Source organism: Phacochoerus africanus, chromosome 14, assembly GCF_016906955.1.
Source record: "Phacochoerus africanus isolate WHEZ1 chromosome 14, ROS_Pafr_v1, whole genome shotgun sequence".
NCBI classification, from domain to species: Eukaryota; Metazoa; Chordata; class Mammalia; order Artiodactyla; family Suidae; genus Phacochoerus; species Phacochoerus africanus.
Genome location: NC_062557.1, coordinates 55,621,197 through 55,641,284, shown reverse-complemented (window position 1 = coordinate 55,641,284; position 20,088 = coordinate 55,621,197). Strand labels below are relative to the sequence as shown.

Below are 20,088 nucleotides of genomic sequence, written 5' to 3'. Positions count from 1 at the left end.
CTGCCAAGGACATGCTTTTGAGAACAGTCCTTCTAGTGGGAAATTCTCTCTTTAGGAAGACTTGTTTCTCCTCCTCCCAAAGCAACGATGCTCAAAGCAACTCCTAGAATTAAGCAGACCCTGTAATTTGGGTTGATTAAGCTTTTTATGCATCTCAAGGATTCCTGAGGAGAAAAGCACATCAGTTAGCAAGAAGTGGTCTTGGAATGCACTGGATTATCTCGAAAGGATGATGCAAAGTGCTCCAGAGCAAGAGAGGACTCCCCCGGGAAGGGCACACTCAGGGTGGGTCCCTTCTAGGCCAAGCTCTGCTCCAAGTCCCATGCAGAATGGGGATGGTAGTGAGTTCTGTTTCCAGGCAGAACTGGAAGAGCAGAAGTAAGTTTACATTTCGGCAAAAATGGGGATGTTGACGCCACTAAACAAACGAGTCATATCAAGAAAGGTGAGCCTCCCACCATCTTTTTGGGCTCTTCACTGTTGCACCTGCCTGGAGCTCACCTGGGCCACCTTTCTGCATTTCTCCTTAGGGAGCGCCAGCCTGGGGCCGTGAGGAGCAGCAGCAGCAGCAGCCCTGTTTTCATCCACACCATCCCTCCTGCACTGTCACACCGCCATCGTGCATCTGAACAGCTACATCATCTTCAGAGTGCGTTCCTGTTTGTTATGTCATTTCACCTTCTCCACTGCTACCTTCCTTGCCGGTCACCTCTCACCTGGTGACTACGACATCCTTCTGAATGGTCTTCCTACCTTTGTACCAGCTCACTACCCTCTGGCCTCCAAACAGCAGACAGACGTCCCTGGAAGATGTGAACCAGACCGTGCCAGTCGCCCGCATCCCATCTTGCTTGGAGCAAAAGCCAGTCGGGTTACCTTGGCCAACCTCGAATCTCAGTTCTTCTCTCCTGCTGCCCCCTCTGCCCCAGCCATCCTGCTCCTGACACCCTAGTCGCTCCTGCCTTGGGGCCTTTGCTCTGCTGCTTCCTCTGGCTTCAGTCCTCTTCTCCCAAATCCAAAGGTGCGCTGCTTCACGTCTGCCATTCACTTATTTACTCAAGGGCCATGTTCTCCGTCAGCCCTTCCCTGGCACTCAAGCCCAAATTAAAACCCGCCTCCTATTCCCTGCCCCGGCTTCATGTTCCTTCCTAACACTTATTACCACTCAATATCCTCCACATTTCACTTGCTCATCTGGTTTATTATCTCCCTCTCTCCACGCTATAAACTCCACAAGACCAGGAATCTTTCTCTGTTTTGCTATCATAACATCAGCACCTAGAATATTATCTAGCACAAAATAGGGTCTTCAAAAAATTATTCAGGAAAAAAAAAAAAAAAAGAGTTCCCGTTGTGGCGCAGTGGTTAACAAATCCAACTAGGAACCATGAGGTTGCGGGTTCGATCCCTGGCCTTGCTCAGTGGGTTAAGGATCCAGCGTTGCCGTGAGCTGTGGTGTAGGTCGCAGATGTGGCTCAGATCCCGTATTGCTGTGGCTCTGGTGTAGGCCAGTGGCTACAGCTCCAATTCGACCCCTAGCCTGGGAATCTCTATGTGCCACAGGAGCCGTCCAGAAAAGGCAAAAAGACAAAAAAAAAAAATTATTCAGGAACGAATGAATGAATTTTATTATTATAACAAACTCCATGAGCAGGCAAAGAAAGACATCATGCCCCTTTGCAACTAACAAAACAGGCTACGGCTGGCTAAATGCCTTGTTGGAATTAGACTCCAGGGCTGTAAATACTGTTTTCAGTGCGTCTTTCATGTCACTGGGGAAGAGAGCCCTGGTGAGCCCTCACGTCCCAACCCCTCCCCAGGGCTGTCCCTGCTCACTGCAGTCCAGCTCCTCCAGTCTCCAAACGCCAGAGCAGGGCCTTCGCTCATGCAGCATCACCAGGGGCCCGGCTCTGTACCAAGAACATGACATGCATCACATCACTAACCCCTCAGAGCAGCCTTAGAACGCGTTATCATCACTTTCTTTTTCTGCTTTTTAGGGCCGCACTCGAGGCATATGGAGGTTCCCGGGCTGGGGGTCGAATTGGAGCTGTAGCTGCCGGCTTACACCACAACAATGCCAGATCTGAGCCTCATCTGCGACCTACACCGCAGCTCACAACAACACAGCTCAGAGCAACGCCAGATCCTTAACCCACTGAGCGAGGCCAGGGATCGAACCTGAGTCCTCATGGATGCTAGTCCGATTTGTTAACCGCTGAGCCACGACGGGAACTCCGAGTTATCATCACCTTTCAAAACATCTTTCAACAAAGAGAAAATGGAGGTTTAGGGAAATTGAAGGACTTTATCCAAGGTCATACAGCTACTGAGGGCAAAGACAGGATTCTAACCCAGGCTGCCTGACTATGGCACCTATGTAACCACCACAGCAACCGACTTCTTAAACACTACGCCCTGTCTTGCACCCCTCAGAAATCCCCAGTTTAGTCACCTCATTGCCTGACCATGCTTTCCAGAGATCGTTAGTAATTAATCATGTCTTACTTTGCATGGACATGTTTGGTGTAGCTGAGTTTGAACTATTTTCTTTTCATATTATCCAATTTTTCACATGTTAAGATGCTTCAGTTATATTATGAGGGCTTTTGATGTATTCTTTCAAAATAACATACTTTGCTTGATTATAAAATAATACATATTCATTATACAAAGATTGAAAAGCACAAATAGATAATTCTATCACCTAGCATGAGCATCCCTTTAAATATTTTGATGTATTTCATTCTAGTCTATTTGCTCTGTTAGACTTCTTCTTTACAAAACTGGAATGGTACTGTATATTCTGCCTGTACATGTTTTCTTCATTTCACATATTGTAAACCTCTTCATGTGATGATACCTAACCTCCTAAAACATGTTTTAAATGCTGCATCATTTCATAATTTGGAGGTACCAAAATCCATGGAGTGCTTTCCTTACTGTCTGACAGGTGTTGTTTCCAATTTCCTTGTACTCTGAAATCTCCCCCCACCCCCCAATTCCAAGTTGAGTGTCTTGCCCACTAGATGGCACGTCTTTGAGGATTTAATTTTGTGTCATCTCCTTTTTGGAAGATACTAAGGCAAGTAGTGAGAGCTGTCTATCTGTGATAACGTAATGCTCCTCTGAGGCTGAGAATTGGATCAGATCTTTTAATGTCCTGTTCAACCTTAAACTTTTAATGAACAGGTAATGGAGATTTGTTTTACATAAAGACTCTGACACCTGAGCTCCTATCTAATTAGTGTAATTACACACTCAAATATTTGTTGAATACTTCAAATCGCAGTTGGGTGGCAGGAGAATTCGGGAATGGGATGAGCACCATGACAGCTCACTCTCTTCACACCGCAAATATAAGCCCTCCAATGCCATGACCGAGGTTTTTACTCCTCCTTTTCACTTTCTAAACTGTCCCGTCTGTGGGTCATTGGAAATTCTTTTAGTTTTAAAAATTACTTATATTTTCAAAATGAGTGAGAAGAGGCCTAAGGTATCTGAATAGACATAAAACAGACCAATTAAAATAAAGACTATGACTTCCTTGGTGGTCGAGGGGTTAGACCACTAACCACTTTCACTGCTGTGACCTGGGATTGATCAATTCCTGGTCAGGGAACTGAGATCCTAAATCAAGCCACTGCATGCCATGGCAAAAAAAAAAAAAAAAAGGAAAAAGCCAAAAAGGGAGTCTAAAACAATACAGGGGAAGAAAAGAAACTTACTTGTACTAGTAATCAGGGATGACATAGTTACTGTAACCAAACAAATCTTGACACATTGTCCTTTATGAACTGCCTCTTTGAAAGCTCAGAACCAAATGCACGTTTACTACAGCAATCTCATCATCTCAGATCCCTGGTACAAACCCACCTCTACTTTTGAATAAAAAAACTTTTCAGGCCCTCTATTCTAAAAGGCATACCTCATGGAAATGTACAGAACATGCATCAGGCATATCAGGCTACAGAATGGGCATGGTCCTCAAATGAGATTTTAAAAAAGAAACTTAAGGTTATCTTTTATCATCCCAACCTTCAGCAGCACCCCAGAGTGGATCATGAAATGGTAACTCAGTGAAGGGAAAGAACGCAGTGCAACTGGGTCTGTGTTTAGAGAGGCTGGAGGAATGGAGATCTGCCTCTCTCAGCTGAGATGTCAGTGTTATTTATCTGTGATTTGTGCAGCTGCTGGCTTGTGGTCAAGTGAAGTCTGAAGACTTTCAGTGAGCAAATGAAGGGCTATTTTACTTACTGTCAAAGGGAGAGACATCTCTGGGCTCTAGATATCAGATGAACAGAAGCAAAGTTGGCATTCTATTATGGAAATTTAGATGCATGATGTACAGTCTTACCAAAGTGGATGGACGCTGAAGCTCAATGAAATAAGACAGCTTGGCTATTAACTCATTGTGTGACTTTGAGGGAAGTCACCTAACACCTCTAAGCCTCATTTTCTCATCTTGTGACAACAGAGACCTTCATCAGATCTGTGATGGTCGCCATGCCCAGCTTCCTTCTTAATCACTTTCTAGCTGGGGTGGCCATGTGACAAAGTTCTGACCAGTAAACACAGACATAAGTCAGTAGGGTTCTAGAAGAGTTATCATTTCCTCATATGGGCATTAATTCTTCTTTTGATCTTTTTTCTATTTGGAATGCAGATGTGATAGCTGGAGCAGCAGCCAATCTACCACCCTGAGGGAACAGCTAAAAGAAAAATAGGTACCGCACCCTTGATACCACTGAACTACTGATTTAGCATTAGAAACTGCCTATCTCAGGACTTCTTGTTGCATAAAAGAATTCTCTGTTTATGTCACTGTCACCATATTTTCTGCTGCTTGCAGTCAAAAGTATTACTGATAATACAGTGGTTTGGCATAATATAAACATTACATAAAGCATGCGTTATCCATACTGATGAGCAACGTGAATGCTCTGAAATACAAGCCCCCTTTGCATTTAAAGGAGTCCCAAATCTGGGCCTAGAATAGTACTCAATAGAGACCCCAGAGCTGGATGCAATAAGAGAGGAGAGATTCAGGGAATATCCGCTGCCTTCTCTATAAATGCATACCTGATTTTGGGGAAAATGGCATTTGATGGACTAGCAGGATGAGTGAGCTGCAAGATATCCCCCTGGAGACCTCAGGGAATTGACCTGCTTGCTGAAGCTACTGCCCATTTGAAAGCTGGAACATTTCTTCCAAAAACTATTTTTGTTTTAGCATAGTTTATATTAGATGCCTTTTTCAAGCAAAAGCGATTTGCTTGTGTTCCTTTTGTTTTGGCAGTTGGGGCTTAGAGATTATTGTATAATATTTATAGATTATTAAATTTGAGAAGGATTTTAATATTGTTAGAATAACAGTTTCCATTGACTGAGCCCTTATTGTATGCTGGGAATCATTCTGAGCTTTTTACATATTTTATCTTGCTATTCAGGAATGAAAGGAATGAACTATCAGTACACTCAACAACATGGATAAATCTCAAAATCATGCTGAGTGAAAGGAACCAGACAAAAGAGAGGGCCTATTGTATGATGATTCCATTATGTAAAATTCTAGAAAGTGCCAACTAATCTAGTGTGGCAGAAAGAGATCAGTGGTTGCCTTAGGCACAGGGCAGGGTGGGGGGGTTGGGAGGGAGGAAGGGATTACCCAGGGAGGTAAGGGACTCTGGGGGGTGATGGACGTGTTCATTATTTCAATTGTAGTGATGGTTTCACTGTGGGTACATATTTTCAAACTTATCAGGCTGTATACTTTAATGTGTGCCATGCGTTGTATGTCAGTTTTAACTCAAAAACACCTTTTTAAAAGGGAAGAAGTTAAAAAATTATGCTGCCTTTTAGTAGGAAAATGGATAAATAAGCTGTGATTTACTCACACCAGGGAATCCTATGCCGCAGTGGAAACCAAGGCTAAAAGCTCCACATGCTTTAAAACAGACCATGATGAAAAGAAGATACCTAGGGAAGTTAGAGTATGATATACATTTGGAATTTAAACACACGCAGCAACAGCGTGGCTGCTGTGGGCACACACATGGACCCACGGCGTCCGTCTGAAGTGACTGCACACCGGCTGCAGCGGTCCTGCCTGGTTAGTGCGGGGCATGGCGGAGGGAGGGGTGGGGGTGGTGCGTTGGCTGTGCTTCAAACACGAAGATCTGGAGCAAAATGACAAAATGCTAACATCTGTGAAATCTGGGTGGTGGGTACATGGGCATCTGTTACACTATTTTCTGTACTTTTCTGAATGCTTGAGATATTTCATTATTTTAAAAAAGTTTAAGTAATCCTCCTTCCAGTTCCCCTTGCCAGGGGCAACTGCTCTTACCAGTTCCTTGTGTGTCCTTCTGGAGAGTCCTTAGCACACAGAAGCATAGATGTCTGTCGGTGTATATACATATGAGTGTGTGTGTGTGTGTGTGCACGTGCAAATTTTTATATATCTCTTTCTAAACAAGATATTTTGGAGCATACTACACACAACAAAGCTTTTGGAAATGGCTCCAACTCAATTCATACAGAATTTCCTCATTCTTTGTAACAATGCTTAGCATTCCATCTTATGGATAATTAGGCTATTTCTCACCTTTTGCCATTATAGACTCATTATAAACACACATCTTGCACGTATTTCTGGGTGTACTGCCTGCCCTTCAAAACAGAGAGTACCACATCACATTCAGTCTTTTCTTAATTCCACAGGGCTTTAAGGACAAATAGCAATGAAGATGCTGGGCTGCAAAACGGTGATGGGCTCATGATGTGGGTGGGAGAGTTTGCCTCTTGTCTGATGCACAGCAGCCACCCTTTGGGTTCCTGCACCTCCTTTTTAAGTTTTCTACTTCCTCTGGTTGTTGGCAACTCCCTTGTCTAGTTGTTGGTGCACCCTTTCTCCTGCCACTTTGTTGCTTCTAGAATGTTTCCAGCTAAGAAGCCAAATAAACAAACTTGTTTGGACTATGACTAAAGTAAGGGCTGGGAGGTTCCAAGTAAGAGAATTCAGCATTTTTCAGAGTCAAGGATATGAAATGCATCTCCTCTTCCTTGACCATAATTTTTTTACTCTGTAGTTAAAGAATTCTTTACATTATAAAGTCATTGTTAATAGGATTCTAGAAAATAGTTTCTCTACTCAAATAGCACCACTCCTAAGAGTAATAGTATCAAGTATTATTTCAGTTTCCAAGGTGTTTTCTTGCCAGGGAGGCAGGACACCTAACGGTTAAGACAAATCTGGCCCTGAAGTCAGATCCTGGCTCCACTACTTACTGCATAGCCGTGGGTGGCTTATTTGACTTTGTGCCTTGGTTTTCTCATCTGTAACATGGGGATGATACAAGCACTTACTTCACAGGGCTGTACAAGATTAACTAACTTTAAAATACGTAAAAGTCTAATTTTGGATTACTGCCTGACACACCTGGTGGATGTCTGTTGTCAGGTATTCTTATTATTGTTATCATTGTCAGTACAGTTGCAGTACTAAGAAATGGAGGAAATGGGCAGAGCTGATAGTCTGGTCATTGGGCTCAAGCTTGCAAAGGAGTACAGAGGGATACCTTTCTATGAATAAGAAAGGGGAACTGTGTCCTGGAGACCAAACAGCGTTAAGTTGTGAGCCAGCCAAGCATGAGCCGTCTGCTTACGCCCACTGCTGGTGTGAATGTGATGGTGCCAGGAGGTGAAGGAAGGTTATGACATTGTGTGGCTTGATGGTGGCTGAGGTCTCATGGAGTAAAGATGAAGCTGGTGGTTTACTGGAGCTGCCTCTTAAGAGCTGATTGTTAATACAGGAAATTTTGTAAGTTAGTGGTTCAACACAGCCGTTATTTAAAAAAAAAATTGGATAAACTTACAATTAAGTAACTTATCTTAAAAACAAAGGTAATGAATATTCAAAACTCATCACATGCAAATTATTTTGCTACATTTTACCATTATCTGTGCTCTTGAGGCTATTTTCATCGACTGAGTCTGCAGAGCAGAAATATGATTGGCAGGGCTCTGCGTGCTTCTCTCCCTGACTCCATGTTCACGGACCTGGCAGTGGAAGCTTGAAGCTGGTCAGGGTGGGAGGATTTACACTACAGAAATGGGGAAACTCACAGATCAGGGCTTGATTTGTTTTTGTCAATTGTGTAGAATGAAGAAAACGATTCAGTTTAAAAGTGTATCATGCCAGTAGCTGAAGAACATAAAAAATGGAGTATTGTTGCAATCCTCTAAGAGAAGACGGTTACCTCACTGACAGACTAGGGAGGTTCGGAGGCAAGCCTTCATCTCTTCAGTCTGTTCGACTCCTTATTTGGGTGGGAAGGACAGTGGATTGCTAGACTGGGTCCAACCGGTGTAAACCTTTTCCCAGCCCAGCAGGGGATAGAGCCGTGAGGCTGGCTGGACAGAGGTGGAGAAGTCCCCCCGTCACTGATGGGAGGGAGGGGGACAACCTTCACTTCCAGGACAAGCTTCAGGGGCTGGGAGGGGTGGAGAGCAGGGACAGTGCGGCCCCCACTGGCACGCAGATCTGCCAGACCCGACCCTGGGAGAGCTGGCAAAGCGGCACAGAAAGTAGATGGGTCTCTCGTGGGAACTGGGACAAGCACAGCACTGGCGACCCCACACTAGGTGACTTTCTGGGGCTCGCACCAGGCAGGGGCCACAGAAGGACTGTACCAGGTTCACTGTCCATATGTAAGCTTGGCTTAGAACTGAAACCACAAACATCCCATAAGCCAAGCGCCCCCTCCTTAGTGGACCGGGCATCCTAGGGACAGGGATGCACGAGGTCTCACGTGGGACAGCCCGGGCCGAGTGGCGGAGAGTGGGGCGAGGCAGGGACAGTGTGAGGAGGAAGAGCACGGTCCCCCCCCTCTCCTCCTCTTGTCAGGAAACTGGCTTGGACACCTCTTCCAAGAAGCTATTTCAAGGGTAAAAGTGAGGGGAAGGTCAAGTAAATGAAGGTCAAGGACAAAGTGACTGGCAAGGGGAAAACACCTGCAGGGAACCTCAGGTGCCAGCGTCTACAGGCCCAGGGGAATCTCCCAGTGGGTCTTCCCTTTCCTTTGTCATCAAGGTGCCGACCTGTCCCACGTTAAACTCCCGCTCTGGGGGAAAGAGCAGGCCAGGGAGGCTCGCAGGAGGAAGGATGGGGCCGGGGACCATGCCGAAGGTGCTGGAAAGTGGGACAGAGCTGCTGCGGGAGAGGGAAGGGAGAGTGAGAAGCCGGCGGGAGCGGGAGGCACAGTGCCTGCCCGACCTCCCCTCCGGCTCGGTGTCCCTGGCGTGGACGTGATGACTCCCCTCCCCTCCCCTCCCCACGCCCCCGGACCCCTTACCCTGCAGCATGGCCGAGGTGGTATAGTAGTTGAAGGGGACATTCTTCACCAGGTGTTCCTCAGCATCCAGGCTGGCCAGCTTTGCGCCCACCAGCACCGACTTGCCGGTGCCCGCGGTCCCCACCAGCATGACTGGCCGTCGCCGTGCCACGAGCCGCTCCAGGAAGTAGCACACACGGATGGTCTCGCTCGTGTGCACCAAACAAGCCTGCAACGGGAACACGACGGGTGTGCTTGGGCCTCGTGGGAGAAACCGATGCTGGCAACGTGTCCTGGAGCATTTCAGGAGAGGCAGTGCTGCTGGCGTGGCGGATCTCACGACCTGGGGCCGGAGCGCCCCCCAGTGCCCAGTGAGACCCTCGTACAGGGTCCGACGCGTCTCAGGGTACGGAGCACGCCCTCCCGCTCTACTAGCACCATCTGCCTCCCTGCGGCTTCTCTATGGGTTCTCAGGAACCTCTGTCCCAGTCATCGCCCCTCTCCTCCGAGGATGCCAGTTGGGGGGGCTGGTCATGAAGTCACCTAGCCTTTGGGGATTCCTGTGACTTCACTGCACCTCTAATTTCCCCTGCAAAGACAAGGAGCTCAGGATGACTAGTTCCTAATAAGGTTAAACCCTTAGGATCTCCCTAAGGGGCTGCCACCAGAGCCACTGCAGATCCTGGGGGCACTGCACGTACCTGTCTGCTCAGCCACACTCACCTGCAAGGGCATCTCTGGGTCAAGTTCAAACTGGGGAGTCAGCTTGGACCAGGGTTCGAATTTTTTGGTCTCTGGGTCTATGTAATAGTCAAAGATGGTTCCTTGGGAGGGAAACTTGACTGTCTTGAACTCAGTCAGCCACCATTTGCTGAACTCCGCCCGGTGGTCCACAAGCTGCCAAAACAAAGCAGGTCAAGGGTCAAGGTTGTGCAGAGCCAGAGAAGCCTGGACAGGCTGCGTACATCTGCCCTGGCAGAAGGTCCAGGCAGGGGGACCTGCTCGAGCAGGCTTTCCTGGTGGACAGGTCCGCCAGAAAGGACGTTGCTCTTCAAGGATCAGCCCAAGGCCCAGCTAAGCATGGGCTGCCCTGGAACACCTACAAGTATCCCTGCCAGACCACACAGCTGGGTTGCTCTGGCAGGTGGAGGGGAGGGAGGGAGGGCAGTGTGAAGACACAGAAGAGAGTAGGAGCCTGTGACCCCAAGATGGGCAGGTGTGGCCGAGAACTCCTGAAGAGACACATCAACCCCTGTGCCCTTAAACTCCTGAGACTCCCAGCAACGTCCAGGATGGCAGGCAGGGATGGAGGGGATAAAATGATGACACTGATGCCTGGGGGGCGCAGGCCGGTGCGGTGTGGTGAGAAGAGTCTTGGCAGGGATTCACAAACTGTACCAACGGACAGATCCCATCTCTCTTTGCCCCAGTTTCCTCATCTGTTAGATGAGGATTCTAGAAAGGAGTATTTCTAAATTTCCTCCAAGAGTAACATTCTAAAATCTAGGAGCAAGAGAGACAAAGCTATACAGGACTTTCCTGACAGATGGAATAGTTAGAGGTATACGACGTACATGCATACATATTAGATCAGGAGCCCCTAAGACTAGGGCTCTGCACCCAGTGTGCTCAAGCTATTGTGTCTAATTCAAAACACACACACACACACACACACACACACACACACACACACACACAAATACCAAGTGCTACTGGCAACCCTCTGGGGGAGTAAGTCTACTCTTGGAACACAGAGACCTAGGAAAAATCCTAAAAAGGCAAGAGGCCCAGATTGAGCATTTTAGGAAATGTTCCTGGGGGGCGGGGCAGGACAAAGATGAAGTTCAAAGGCAGGACAGACTGGGGAGCTGGGCACAGGGCAATGAATCTGGACTTGGAAGAAATGGCAATTATGTTGCTATTAGGTAAGTAGGACTGAATTCTTCTGCCTTAAAAAGAGAGTGGAAATAGGCCCTAAGGACAGATTTGCTTGCTGCTCTTATTCCAATCTGAATTCAGATTAAAGAACATTGTATCTTCTCAATATTTGTTCTCTGAAATCAGAAGCCTTAGGGAAAAAAAATCCCCATTTTTCACTCATGGATCAATTTCTTGATCTCTGACTTCTAACGAAGGCCATCTCTAGACAGAAGGAGCTTGGGTGGATCTTCTTTCCTCACTCCCAGTGCCACCTTGAGCCATCCAGTTTCTCAGCCCGGCCATTGGCTCGGCTGCCCCAGCAACGCCTAGCTTCCCACATTCTGGTGCTTGACCTCACCTTCTCCTACAACTGGACACTAGAAAGACAAGGTCACCTTTCTCAGTTGGACTCTTTGGCATCTCTTCAGCAATGACCTCAATTAAGAGGTCCCTTCTGAACCCCATCTCCTTCAGTCTGACAATCCTCTGGTCCCCTTCCTGCCCTTTGCACTTCACAAACAGTGAGGCGCTCTGGTTTACAGTACTGTGCAGTAGTGGAGCTTGGAGCACAGTATTACCTTGTTTAACCTTCAAGATGCTCTATGGTATCCTGGCTCCTGAAAATTATTCCCCTTTTATGCATGAAAACACAAAAGCTCAAAGGTTACCCCTCTAGCAGCACATGGCGGAACTGGGAGTTGAGCCCAGGTTCTTAGTCACCCAATCCAGTGCTCTCTGAGAGATCCTTTGCTTTAGGGAGAGAATTTCCTGTCATCACTGAAAATTATTTAGCCAGCATCCACCCCGTCTCCCCCTTGATTGGAACCTCTACTCAGATGTGGGCTGTGTAGCTTTTAAAGTGTAAACAGGGAATTCCCATTGTGGCGCAGCAGAAGCAAATCCGACTAGGAACCATGAGGTTGCAGGTTCCATCCCTGGCTTTGCTCAGTGGGTTAAGGATCCGGTGTTGCTGTGGCTCTGGCATAGGCCGGCAGCTGTAGCTCCAATTGGAGCCCTAGCCTGGGAACCTCCATATGCCGCATGTGCAGCCCTAAAAAGACAAAAGACAGAAAAACAAATAAATAAATAAAATGTAAATGCAATTGGTGTTCCTGCTGTGACTATTTTGGCCAGTTGGTGCTTTTCGATGGATAGCACTATTTTCGGTGTTCTGCTTGAGTGCAGGCGGTGTGGGGTCTTGGAATTCCCTGCTGCTAAGTGCTTTCTCTTGAGCCCTCGCCCCTGAGGCAGCAAGGCTGTCACTGCAGCAAGCACCCCAGAGCCCCGGATCCCGCGGGGGATGCCTTCTCCTGAGCTTTTGAATAGAGTCAGTGGATTTAAGCTTTCTGTACAGAGATAGGACCTGAAACCCCACTGCCTGCTCGGCAGTGGCATGAGAGAGAAGCCCAGTGGTGGCTTCTCTCTGACATTTCAGCAGTGAAAAGATCAGGGCTGCATTTGAGGGAGGGCCCAACCTCTGCACTCTGGAACTCTATGCATTCAGTGAGGTTCCCATCATCCTGCTGGAAGCCCTGGCTCCTGGCCTCGAAGGGGAAGGTAAAGCTGGGGAAGAAGCAATCCATGGAGAGACCCCAAGGGCCGTGGGCCAGACTGTGAGATGCTCAGATATCACACCCCCAGTCCAGGCACCCTCCTGCCCTGGGGGAGGCTCCCTTCCCCACCAGCATCTAGCTCTGGAGAGAGATGTGGGGAAAGGCCCATGTTGCAGGGGCTTGTGAGAACTGCTTTCTGTGTGTGTGTGTGCACGTGTGTGTGTGTGTGTGTGTGTGTGTGTGTGTACATGCATGTGTTTGTGAGCATGCACAGCCTGTGAAACCAGCTTTGAAAGACTGACTGCAGTAAGTTCCTTCAGAGACAGCCATACCCCCCCACCCCACCCGCAATCTCTAAGCCCCAGGGTCAGCTATGAGGAAACCATAGCTGGGGCCTGGGGTGCCCATTGTGGGCGTTTGTTCCTGCATGTCATCCCCACAAGACCCTAAGAGACCTGACCATCCTGCAGAGCCTGGATCCCACGGTGCCCGTAGCGTCTCAGCTAATTGGTGACAAGGCCTCACTGCTAAGTTTTACTTCTATTAGTAAAGAACATGCTGGGAGCGATGGGAGGCAGGATGAATGTTAGAACCAGAGCCTGTGAAGATGGAAAGTAAACTGTTAATTCTCGTGCAATTGTTCATTCTTCCAGCTCACCTTTGTTTTGGATTCTTAGAACATGGTTCGCCCTGGGAGGCTGAAACTTTTTACCTTTTCCTTTGGAAGAGCACATAATTAGCCCAGACCAGAAAGAAAATCATAACTCTCCAACAATTGCAGCTTGGCTTGATCCCTTGTTGTGAGAAAGGCACGGAATATTTGCTATGAAACCGAGTATTTGTGGTAGGAGAACAGGGATAATAAGCACATACGGGTGCCAGCGCTCTTCTAAGTGCTTCGCACATATTCACGGTGGGCAATTAGAACAGCATCCCTTCCTTTAACCCGACAACCACCCAGATAGGAACCGCTGTTGTCACCTTCATCTCCTTTCACACAGGGGGAGAGTAAGGTAGACTGAGGTTAATTACCTGTCTGAGGTCCCCAGAAAATAACTGGCAGAGCTAGAATTCAAATCCAGAATCTACATTCCTAACTTCTACATGACCCTGCCTGTAGCTAGAGCCAGCTGTAAAAGACTGGTCTGCAGAATCACAAATAGGTTGTTTCTAGGTAAAGTACCTTTTATTTGGAGGAATCTAAGTAAAGAAAAAGGTTGAGAATACACAAGGGTTAGAGAACAGGATGTCAGGATACCCCAAACGGCATGAAGCTACAGCAGCCCCAAATACTACTTTGGTTTCCCACCCTGGCTGTCAGTTAACCTTTGGTCTAACCTCTGTGGAGAGCTCTGTGTTTTGGGGGTGTGGAGACATGATGGTTGGTAGAGATGGCACATGCTTGTCCTGGAAGGTCTTAGGGAGGTTAAAGGGGTTCCTCCCCCTCAAGCTTCTAGAGCACGGCATCGCCCCACCTATAAACACATAGTCCTTTGCACAGTAAGGCACTTATGCTTCCAGCTTTTAGACCCAGTCAGCAACTGTCCAAGAAATGACGGCTATGTTCCCTAACTCACAAAGCAACAGCTCACAACAGAGGCAGCTTTATCTGTCTCACTACAGGAAGCCCTTCTAGGGGGACCAATGTCTGCTGCAGGGCAGGGGAAAGAGAACTAAATAGCTTGACGCTTCCATGTGGATTCTGACGTTTAGCTGTTCCGTCTTCCACGTTGTTGCTGGTTAATGTGGTTTCTGCCCTCAGCATGCCCTCCTACCTGATCTTGGACCATTGCTCCGCCAAAAGCCCAGATGGCAGCAAACACGAAATAAAGCTCATAGGTTTCCTTGGGGCAGTCCGCAGGGATGTCCTCTTCAGTCAGCAGACACTCGAGAAGGTAGCACAGCATCTGAACCAGGCTCTGCTCTGGGATAGGAATTACCCTTTTAAATCTGCAAAGAGAAAGCCAGATATGCTCAGAAACACTGGCTGTTTCCATCCTAGAGGCATTGCTGGACTGCTATGGAACCCTGTTGGTTTCTTAGACTCATGTAGTGTCAAGTTCATGCTGTTTTACAGCAGCAAAAACTTTGGTATCCTAGAAAGTTAGACCATGGTGCTACCATCAGCTGTTTGGGTCAGCTCCCTTTGCAAAGAAGGAAGGGGCCGGGGCACTCCTGAGATGGTTCCTCTCCTCCTCTTCCTTCCCTCTGATGCTCTCCCCTTGCCTTCTCTGAACACTGAGGACCCCCTCTCAGTCCTTGGGGAATATACACAGCTGCAACAAAACAAGTAAATATCTCACAGTGTGACTTTTCAATTGTCAAAAGTTACCTAAAGAGTCAAGGTGGGTGGGAGTCTTTTTTTTTTTCTTTTTTTTTCTTTTTTCGGCTATACCTGCAGAAGTTCCCAGGCCAGGGATCAAACCCACACCATAGCAGCAACCCAAGCCACAGCAGGGACAATGCTGGATCCTTAACCCACTGAGCCACCAGGGAGCTCCATCATGGGTGCAATTCTAAGACTGGTTCCTCCCTCCTGCAGCTCAGAGGAGTGCCCTTAATTCAAACACACTCAAAATGTTTTCTCTGGGTCCACCACTGAGGCCTTTCCTGTCCCTCAGTCTCTCCCCTGTGTCCCCTTCAGCCCTGAGGGGCCGGAAGCTACACTGGGAGAGGGGGCGACTGGGAGAGTAAGGGGAGCAGTCAGAACACTGTGTGCACATGGGTGGGAGACCGCGTGACTAGAAGTGATGAGAGGCCTTTTTACTGTGAAGAAGGACCAGAAAAGTCATGGACATTGACCTAGATTTCACCCAGGGGCAGAAGGAGAACCAGCCACATGAGATGACTTGAAGGAACAGAGGGAAACAAAATCAAGTTGTTTATAATCATCCCTTACAAGGCCTGCTTGCTCAGAATAAAAGCCATTGTGTGTTGGCATCGCTTCATCGAGACAGGGCCACAGAAATCCAGCGTTACAACACAAATATTGATAGAAGTAAAACTTAGCAGTGAGGCCTTGTCACCAATTAGCTGAGACGCTACGGGCACCGTGGGATCTGGGCTCTGCACGATGGTCAGGTCTCTTAGGGTCTTGTGAGGATGACATGCAGGAACAAACGCCCACAATGGGCACCCCAGGCCCCAGCTATGGTTTCCTCATAGCTGACCCTGGGGCTTAGAGATTGCGGGTGGGGTATGGCTGTCTCTGAAGGAACTTACTGCAGTCAGAGTCTTCAAAGCTGGTTTCACAGGCTGTGCATGCACACAAACACATGCATGTACACACACACACACACATACACGTGCACACACACACACACACAGAGAGAGAGAGAGGACTCTGGCATCTCTGTTCTAAATTCCCAGAGTGGGAAACGGCTTGATTTTATCAAAGGATACATTGGACAAGTGTCTCAGCAAACCACAAAGAACAGGGGAGGCTATTTTCCTAAAACCTACCCTTCGGCTGGTATTTTAACCCTTCACGGCACTTGCCCATTTGAAACACTAACAATAACTGCTCATTTCCAGCCTCTGCCCGTTGCCATGACTGCTTTATCTCCTTTGATCCCAAAGCCACAGAGCCCACAGGCCACAAGGGGCCAAAGGGCTTAGGAAAATGCTGAAGTTTGGAAAAACAATTATCAACTCCAAAGTGTAAAAATTACAAAATTAAATCTAGTAAATGTGTAAATAAATATCTGAAAACATACCTCTATGTAAACTCTGCAACGGCAACTCAGTTTTTAGTTAGTTATATAAAATTCATTCTTGGAGTTCCCACTGTGGCACAGTGGGTTAAGAACCTGACTGCAGCAGTTGGGGTTGCTGCAGATGTGCGGGTTCCATCTCTGGCCCAGTGCAGTGAGTTAAAGGATCCAGCGTTGCCGCAGCTGTGGTGTAGGTTGCAAGTGCAGCTCGGATTCAATCCCTGGCCTGGGAACTTCCAAATGCTGCAGGTGCAGCCATAAAAAAGAAAAAAAAAATTCTTAACCTCGTGGATTTGATAGGGCGAGGGTGGGGCACAAGAAATAAAGAGTGCTCTGGGCCCCCTCCCAGTGGGAGTTCTCCCTTTAGCTCTGCTCCACCCCTACAAGCAGGCCCATGGATAAGGATTCAAGGATCATTTTGAGCAAGGGACTTGGTTTCTGGGAAGCATCATCCTGGCCCTGGTTTGCTGAACATTCAAGAACCACGGATCTCTGGGTCATGTTGCCTTCACAGGACCAGCTTCTGATGGTGTAACTGGGCTGAACCACCGGGTTGGGTGCCTGACTCATAGAATGATGCATCGCATGACAAAACATTAAAAAAAGGAGACCGGAAAACGAAAGCAGATTCCAAATGCTGGAACCCCTCTCTGCAGACACATGTAGTGTTCCTGCCATAACAGCATTCTTTTGGTGAGGAGCAATTAATCTTTTGTTTGTGTGGTAAGTGTTCAGGGCTTGCTGCATTTACTTTGGCAAACCCATCGGAGGAGAAGTGTTCAGAAGGGAGGGACGGGTGAAATGATGCATGATACCAATCCCGCATTATCTGGGCCATGGACACCCACAGTCAGGAGCAGGATGTGAGCCCCAAGTGTCCCTGACAGGTGTCACCTTCACCGCTAGGTCTGTCCATGTGGTCTGTGTACTGCGCGTAGGAGGGACGGCTGTGTGCCCTGCAATCAGAGGCTCTCAAGAGTGCTGTCTGCTGTTTCAGCCTGCAGCCTCTTCCGGATACACCCACGAGGTACCCATGAAAGGTTATTTTCTTTTTTCTTTTGCTACACATGAGGCCTGTGTGGCAAAAAAGTTCCTAGGCCAGAGATTGAACCCCGCACCATAGCAGTGACAACACCAGATCCTTAACTGCTAGGCCACCAGGGGGCGCCAATGAAAGGTATTTTAAATCTCGTTCCTCTTCACTCGTCTCACTTCTTCCTCAACTGACATCAGGCGTCCCATCACCATCCTAACATATTCTCCCCTCTGCCATCTGCCACACCTGGAGGGGAATGCCAAGGGACAGATGACTTTGGGGACAGCACAGAATGACAGCAGACATGAGGTGTGAGCCTGCAGGCTCTGTACTGCTGCTTCCTCCCTGCTTGGCCTACCTGGTCCTGAGGGTGTCTAAGCAGGTTGGAAGGTACTTGTCGAACAGAATGCTCAGGTTGGCTCTCTCTGTCTGGACCTCCCGCGCGTCAATCCAGCTGCTGACAGGAGGGCTCCACCCCAGGTCTGCCGGGTTGATGTACAGGATCCCTGGGAACGCAGAGAATACTGCTTAGCGACGTCTGCACAGATCCCAGGGAGTTATTTTCTCTGTTCAGAAAATGTGCAAAAGAACAGAGATCCAACTGAGGTCTGAGAACGGGTTTGCTACTGGGCTCAGCTCCGACTGACTAGTAATAGCTGACAGAAAGCAGTGTTAAGAAGGATCCTGCGGGCAATGAGGTCCTGCTGTACAACACAGGGAACCATATATCTAATCACTTGCGATGGAACATGATGGAGGATAATGTGAGAAAGACAATGTATACATATGTATGACGGGGTCACTCTGCTATACAGTAGCAATTGACAGGACACTGTAAATCAATCATAATAAAAAAATTTTTAAAAATTAGGAGTTCCCATTGTGGTGCAGTGGAAACAAATCCGACTAGGAACCATGAGGCTGTGGGTTCCTTCAGTGGGTTAAGGATCCCTGGCCTTGCTCAGTGGGTTAAGGATCTGGCGGTATTGCTGTGAGCTGAGGTACAGGTTACGACACGGCTCGGATCCTCCATTGCCGTGGCTGTGGTGTAGGCCAGCAGCTACAGCTCTGATTCAACCTCTAGCCTGGGAACCTCCATATGCCACGGGGGTGGCCCTAAAAAAATGTTTGTTTTTTTTTAAATTAAATTAAAAAAAAAAAAAAGAGACGGACCCTGAGGCCTAGCCTAGGCTCAGGAGGAAAGAGGGCTGTGACTGATCAGCAGTGCTTACCATAGTGAGGAAGTGTGCAGACTGCGTGGTGGCCCCCAAAAGGATACAGCCCTGTCCTAACCAGGAAAGTCAAGGTATAGGTTGTTATTTTCCACCAGTATGGAGCGAGAAATTGCGATGCTCAGTCACCTTCATCAGCCTTCATGGAGGTTAGCACTGGCCTAAAAGGAGTCTAATCTGGGGGGCACTTATGTGCAAAGGACAGCCGTCCGGCTCAGGGGCCGTTCCCCATCTCGTTACTGCAACACCCACTCCTGAATGAAGAAGCCCACTGGCTCACCTTCGTGGGAGTGAACTAGGGCTGAGAATTAGGCCAGTGTCTGGGATGATCAATGTTTGGCTCCGGTCTGGAGCTTCCTTCAGAACCAGCAGCATCAGATGCATCACTGGAGGCACCCGCTTCCCACTAAGCAGTGGTGTGGTTTTGTCCCTTCCGGCCCGTACCTGCTCTGGAGACCGTGGCTGGCGTGGCCGTGCGCAGGTGGCTGATCTCAAAGAGGAGCCTCATCGTGGGATTCAGAGGGATCCGCTCATTGCTCGCCAGGGTCAGGACCTGGAAACAACGGGGAGGGACATGGTGGGCAGGAAGGAGTTAGGATGCGTGGCCGGATGGGGGGAGTTTGGCTCTTACTCCTGATAGGGATTAGGCTGATGGTTTTCATCGTTGGGATTATAAATGTTTTCTAAATTTTCTACAACAATCCTCTCCCTCTCCTGTAGCCCCTTTACCTCCATCCCTGGGTGTCAACTGAATCAGGAAAAAAGTTATCTAAAACGTTTAAGTTGATGTCAATGATTTGAATGAATTAGACCGTACTGGAAAAATAAGATGCTGAAAAGGAAAAGAGCCCAGATTTCATAGAACTACTGTCTTTTAAAGCAGTCCCTCTGAAAGAGCACACACTTACCTTAATGACTTCTGTAGATGTTGAAACCATCATAAAACGTCTCGTCTAGCAGTGATTTCTGAACAAGTTTAGAAACTGTTCCCAGCTTAATAGCTACTTTATTGGCAGTTAGTTAGTTCTCATTGTTTATAAAAAATAAAGCATACTCTCCATAGATACAGAATGGTCACCACTGAGGATGTATGACAGGCTCAAAAGGTTTCTAATCTTGTCTCCTTATTTATAAACAAAGGAAAAGCATTTTTTTTTTTTTTTTTTTTTTTTTATGGCTGCACCTGTGGCATATGGAAGTTCCAAGGCTAGGGGTCAGACTGGAGCTGCAGCTGCTAGCATATGCCATAGCCACAGCAATGCTGGATCCAGGCTGTATCCTTATCCCACTAAGCAAGGC

General features: G+C 47.8%; 1 protein-coding gene across 4 annotated transcripts in view; it reads right to left on the bottom strand.

Moving 5' to 3' along the window:
• The window catches only part of DNAH9 (dynein axonemal heavy chain 9), a 317,109-nt gene that overhangs the window by 151,447 nt on the left and 145,574 nt on the right, over positions 1-20,088 (bottom strand). For all 4 annotated transcript variants that reach the window (XM_047757317.1, XM_047757315.1, XM_047757318.1 and 1 more), the window contains exons 34-38: positions 19,234-19,342; positions 17,916-18,063; positions 14,584-14,758; positions 10,059-10,232; positions 9,357-9,564 (exon numbers count right to left, since the gene is read on the bottom strand). In XM_047757317.1, the coding sequence (XP_047613273.1) occupies positions 9,357-9,564; positions 10,059-10,232; positions 14,584-14,758; positions 17,916-18,063; positions 19,234-19,342 (814 nt within the window). The remainder of the gene's footprint in view (positions 1-9,356; positions 9,565-10,058; positions 10,233-14,583; positions 14,759-17,915; positions 18,064-19,233; positions 19,343-20,088) is intronic.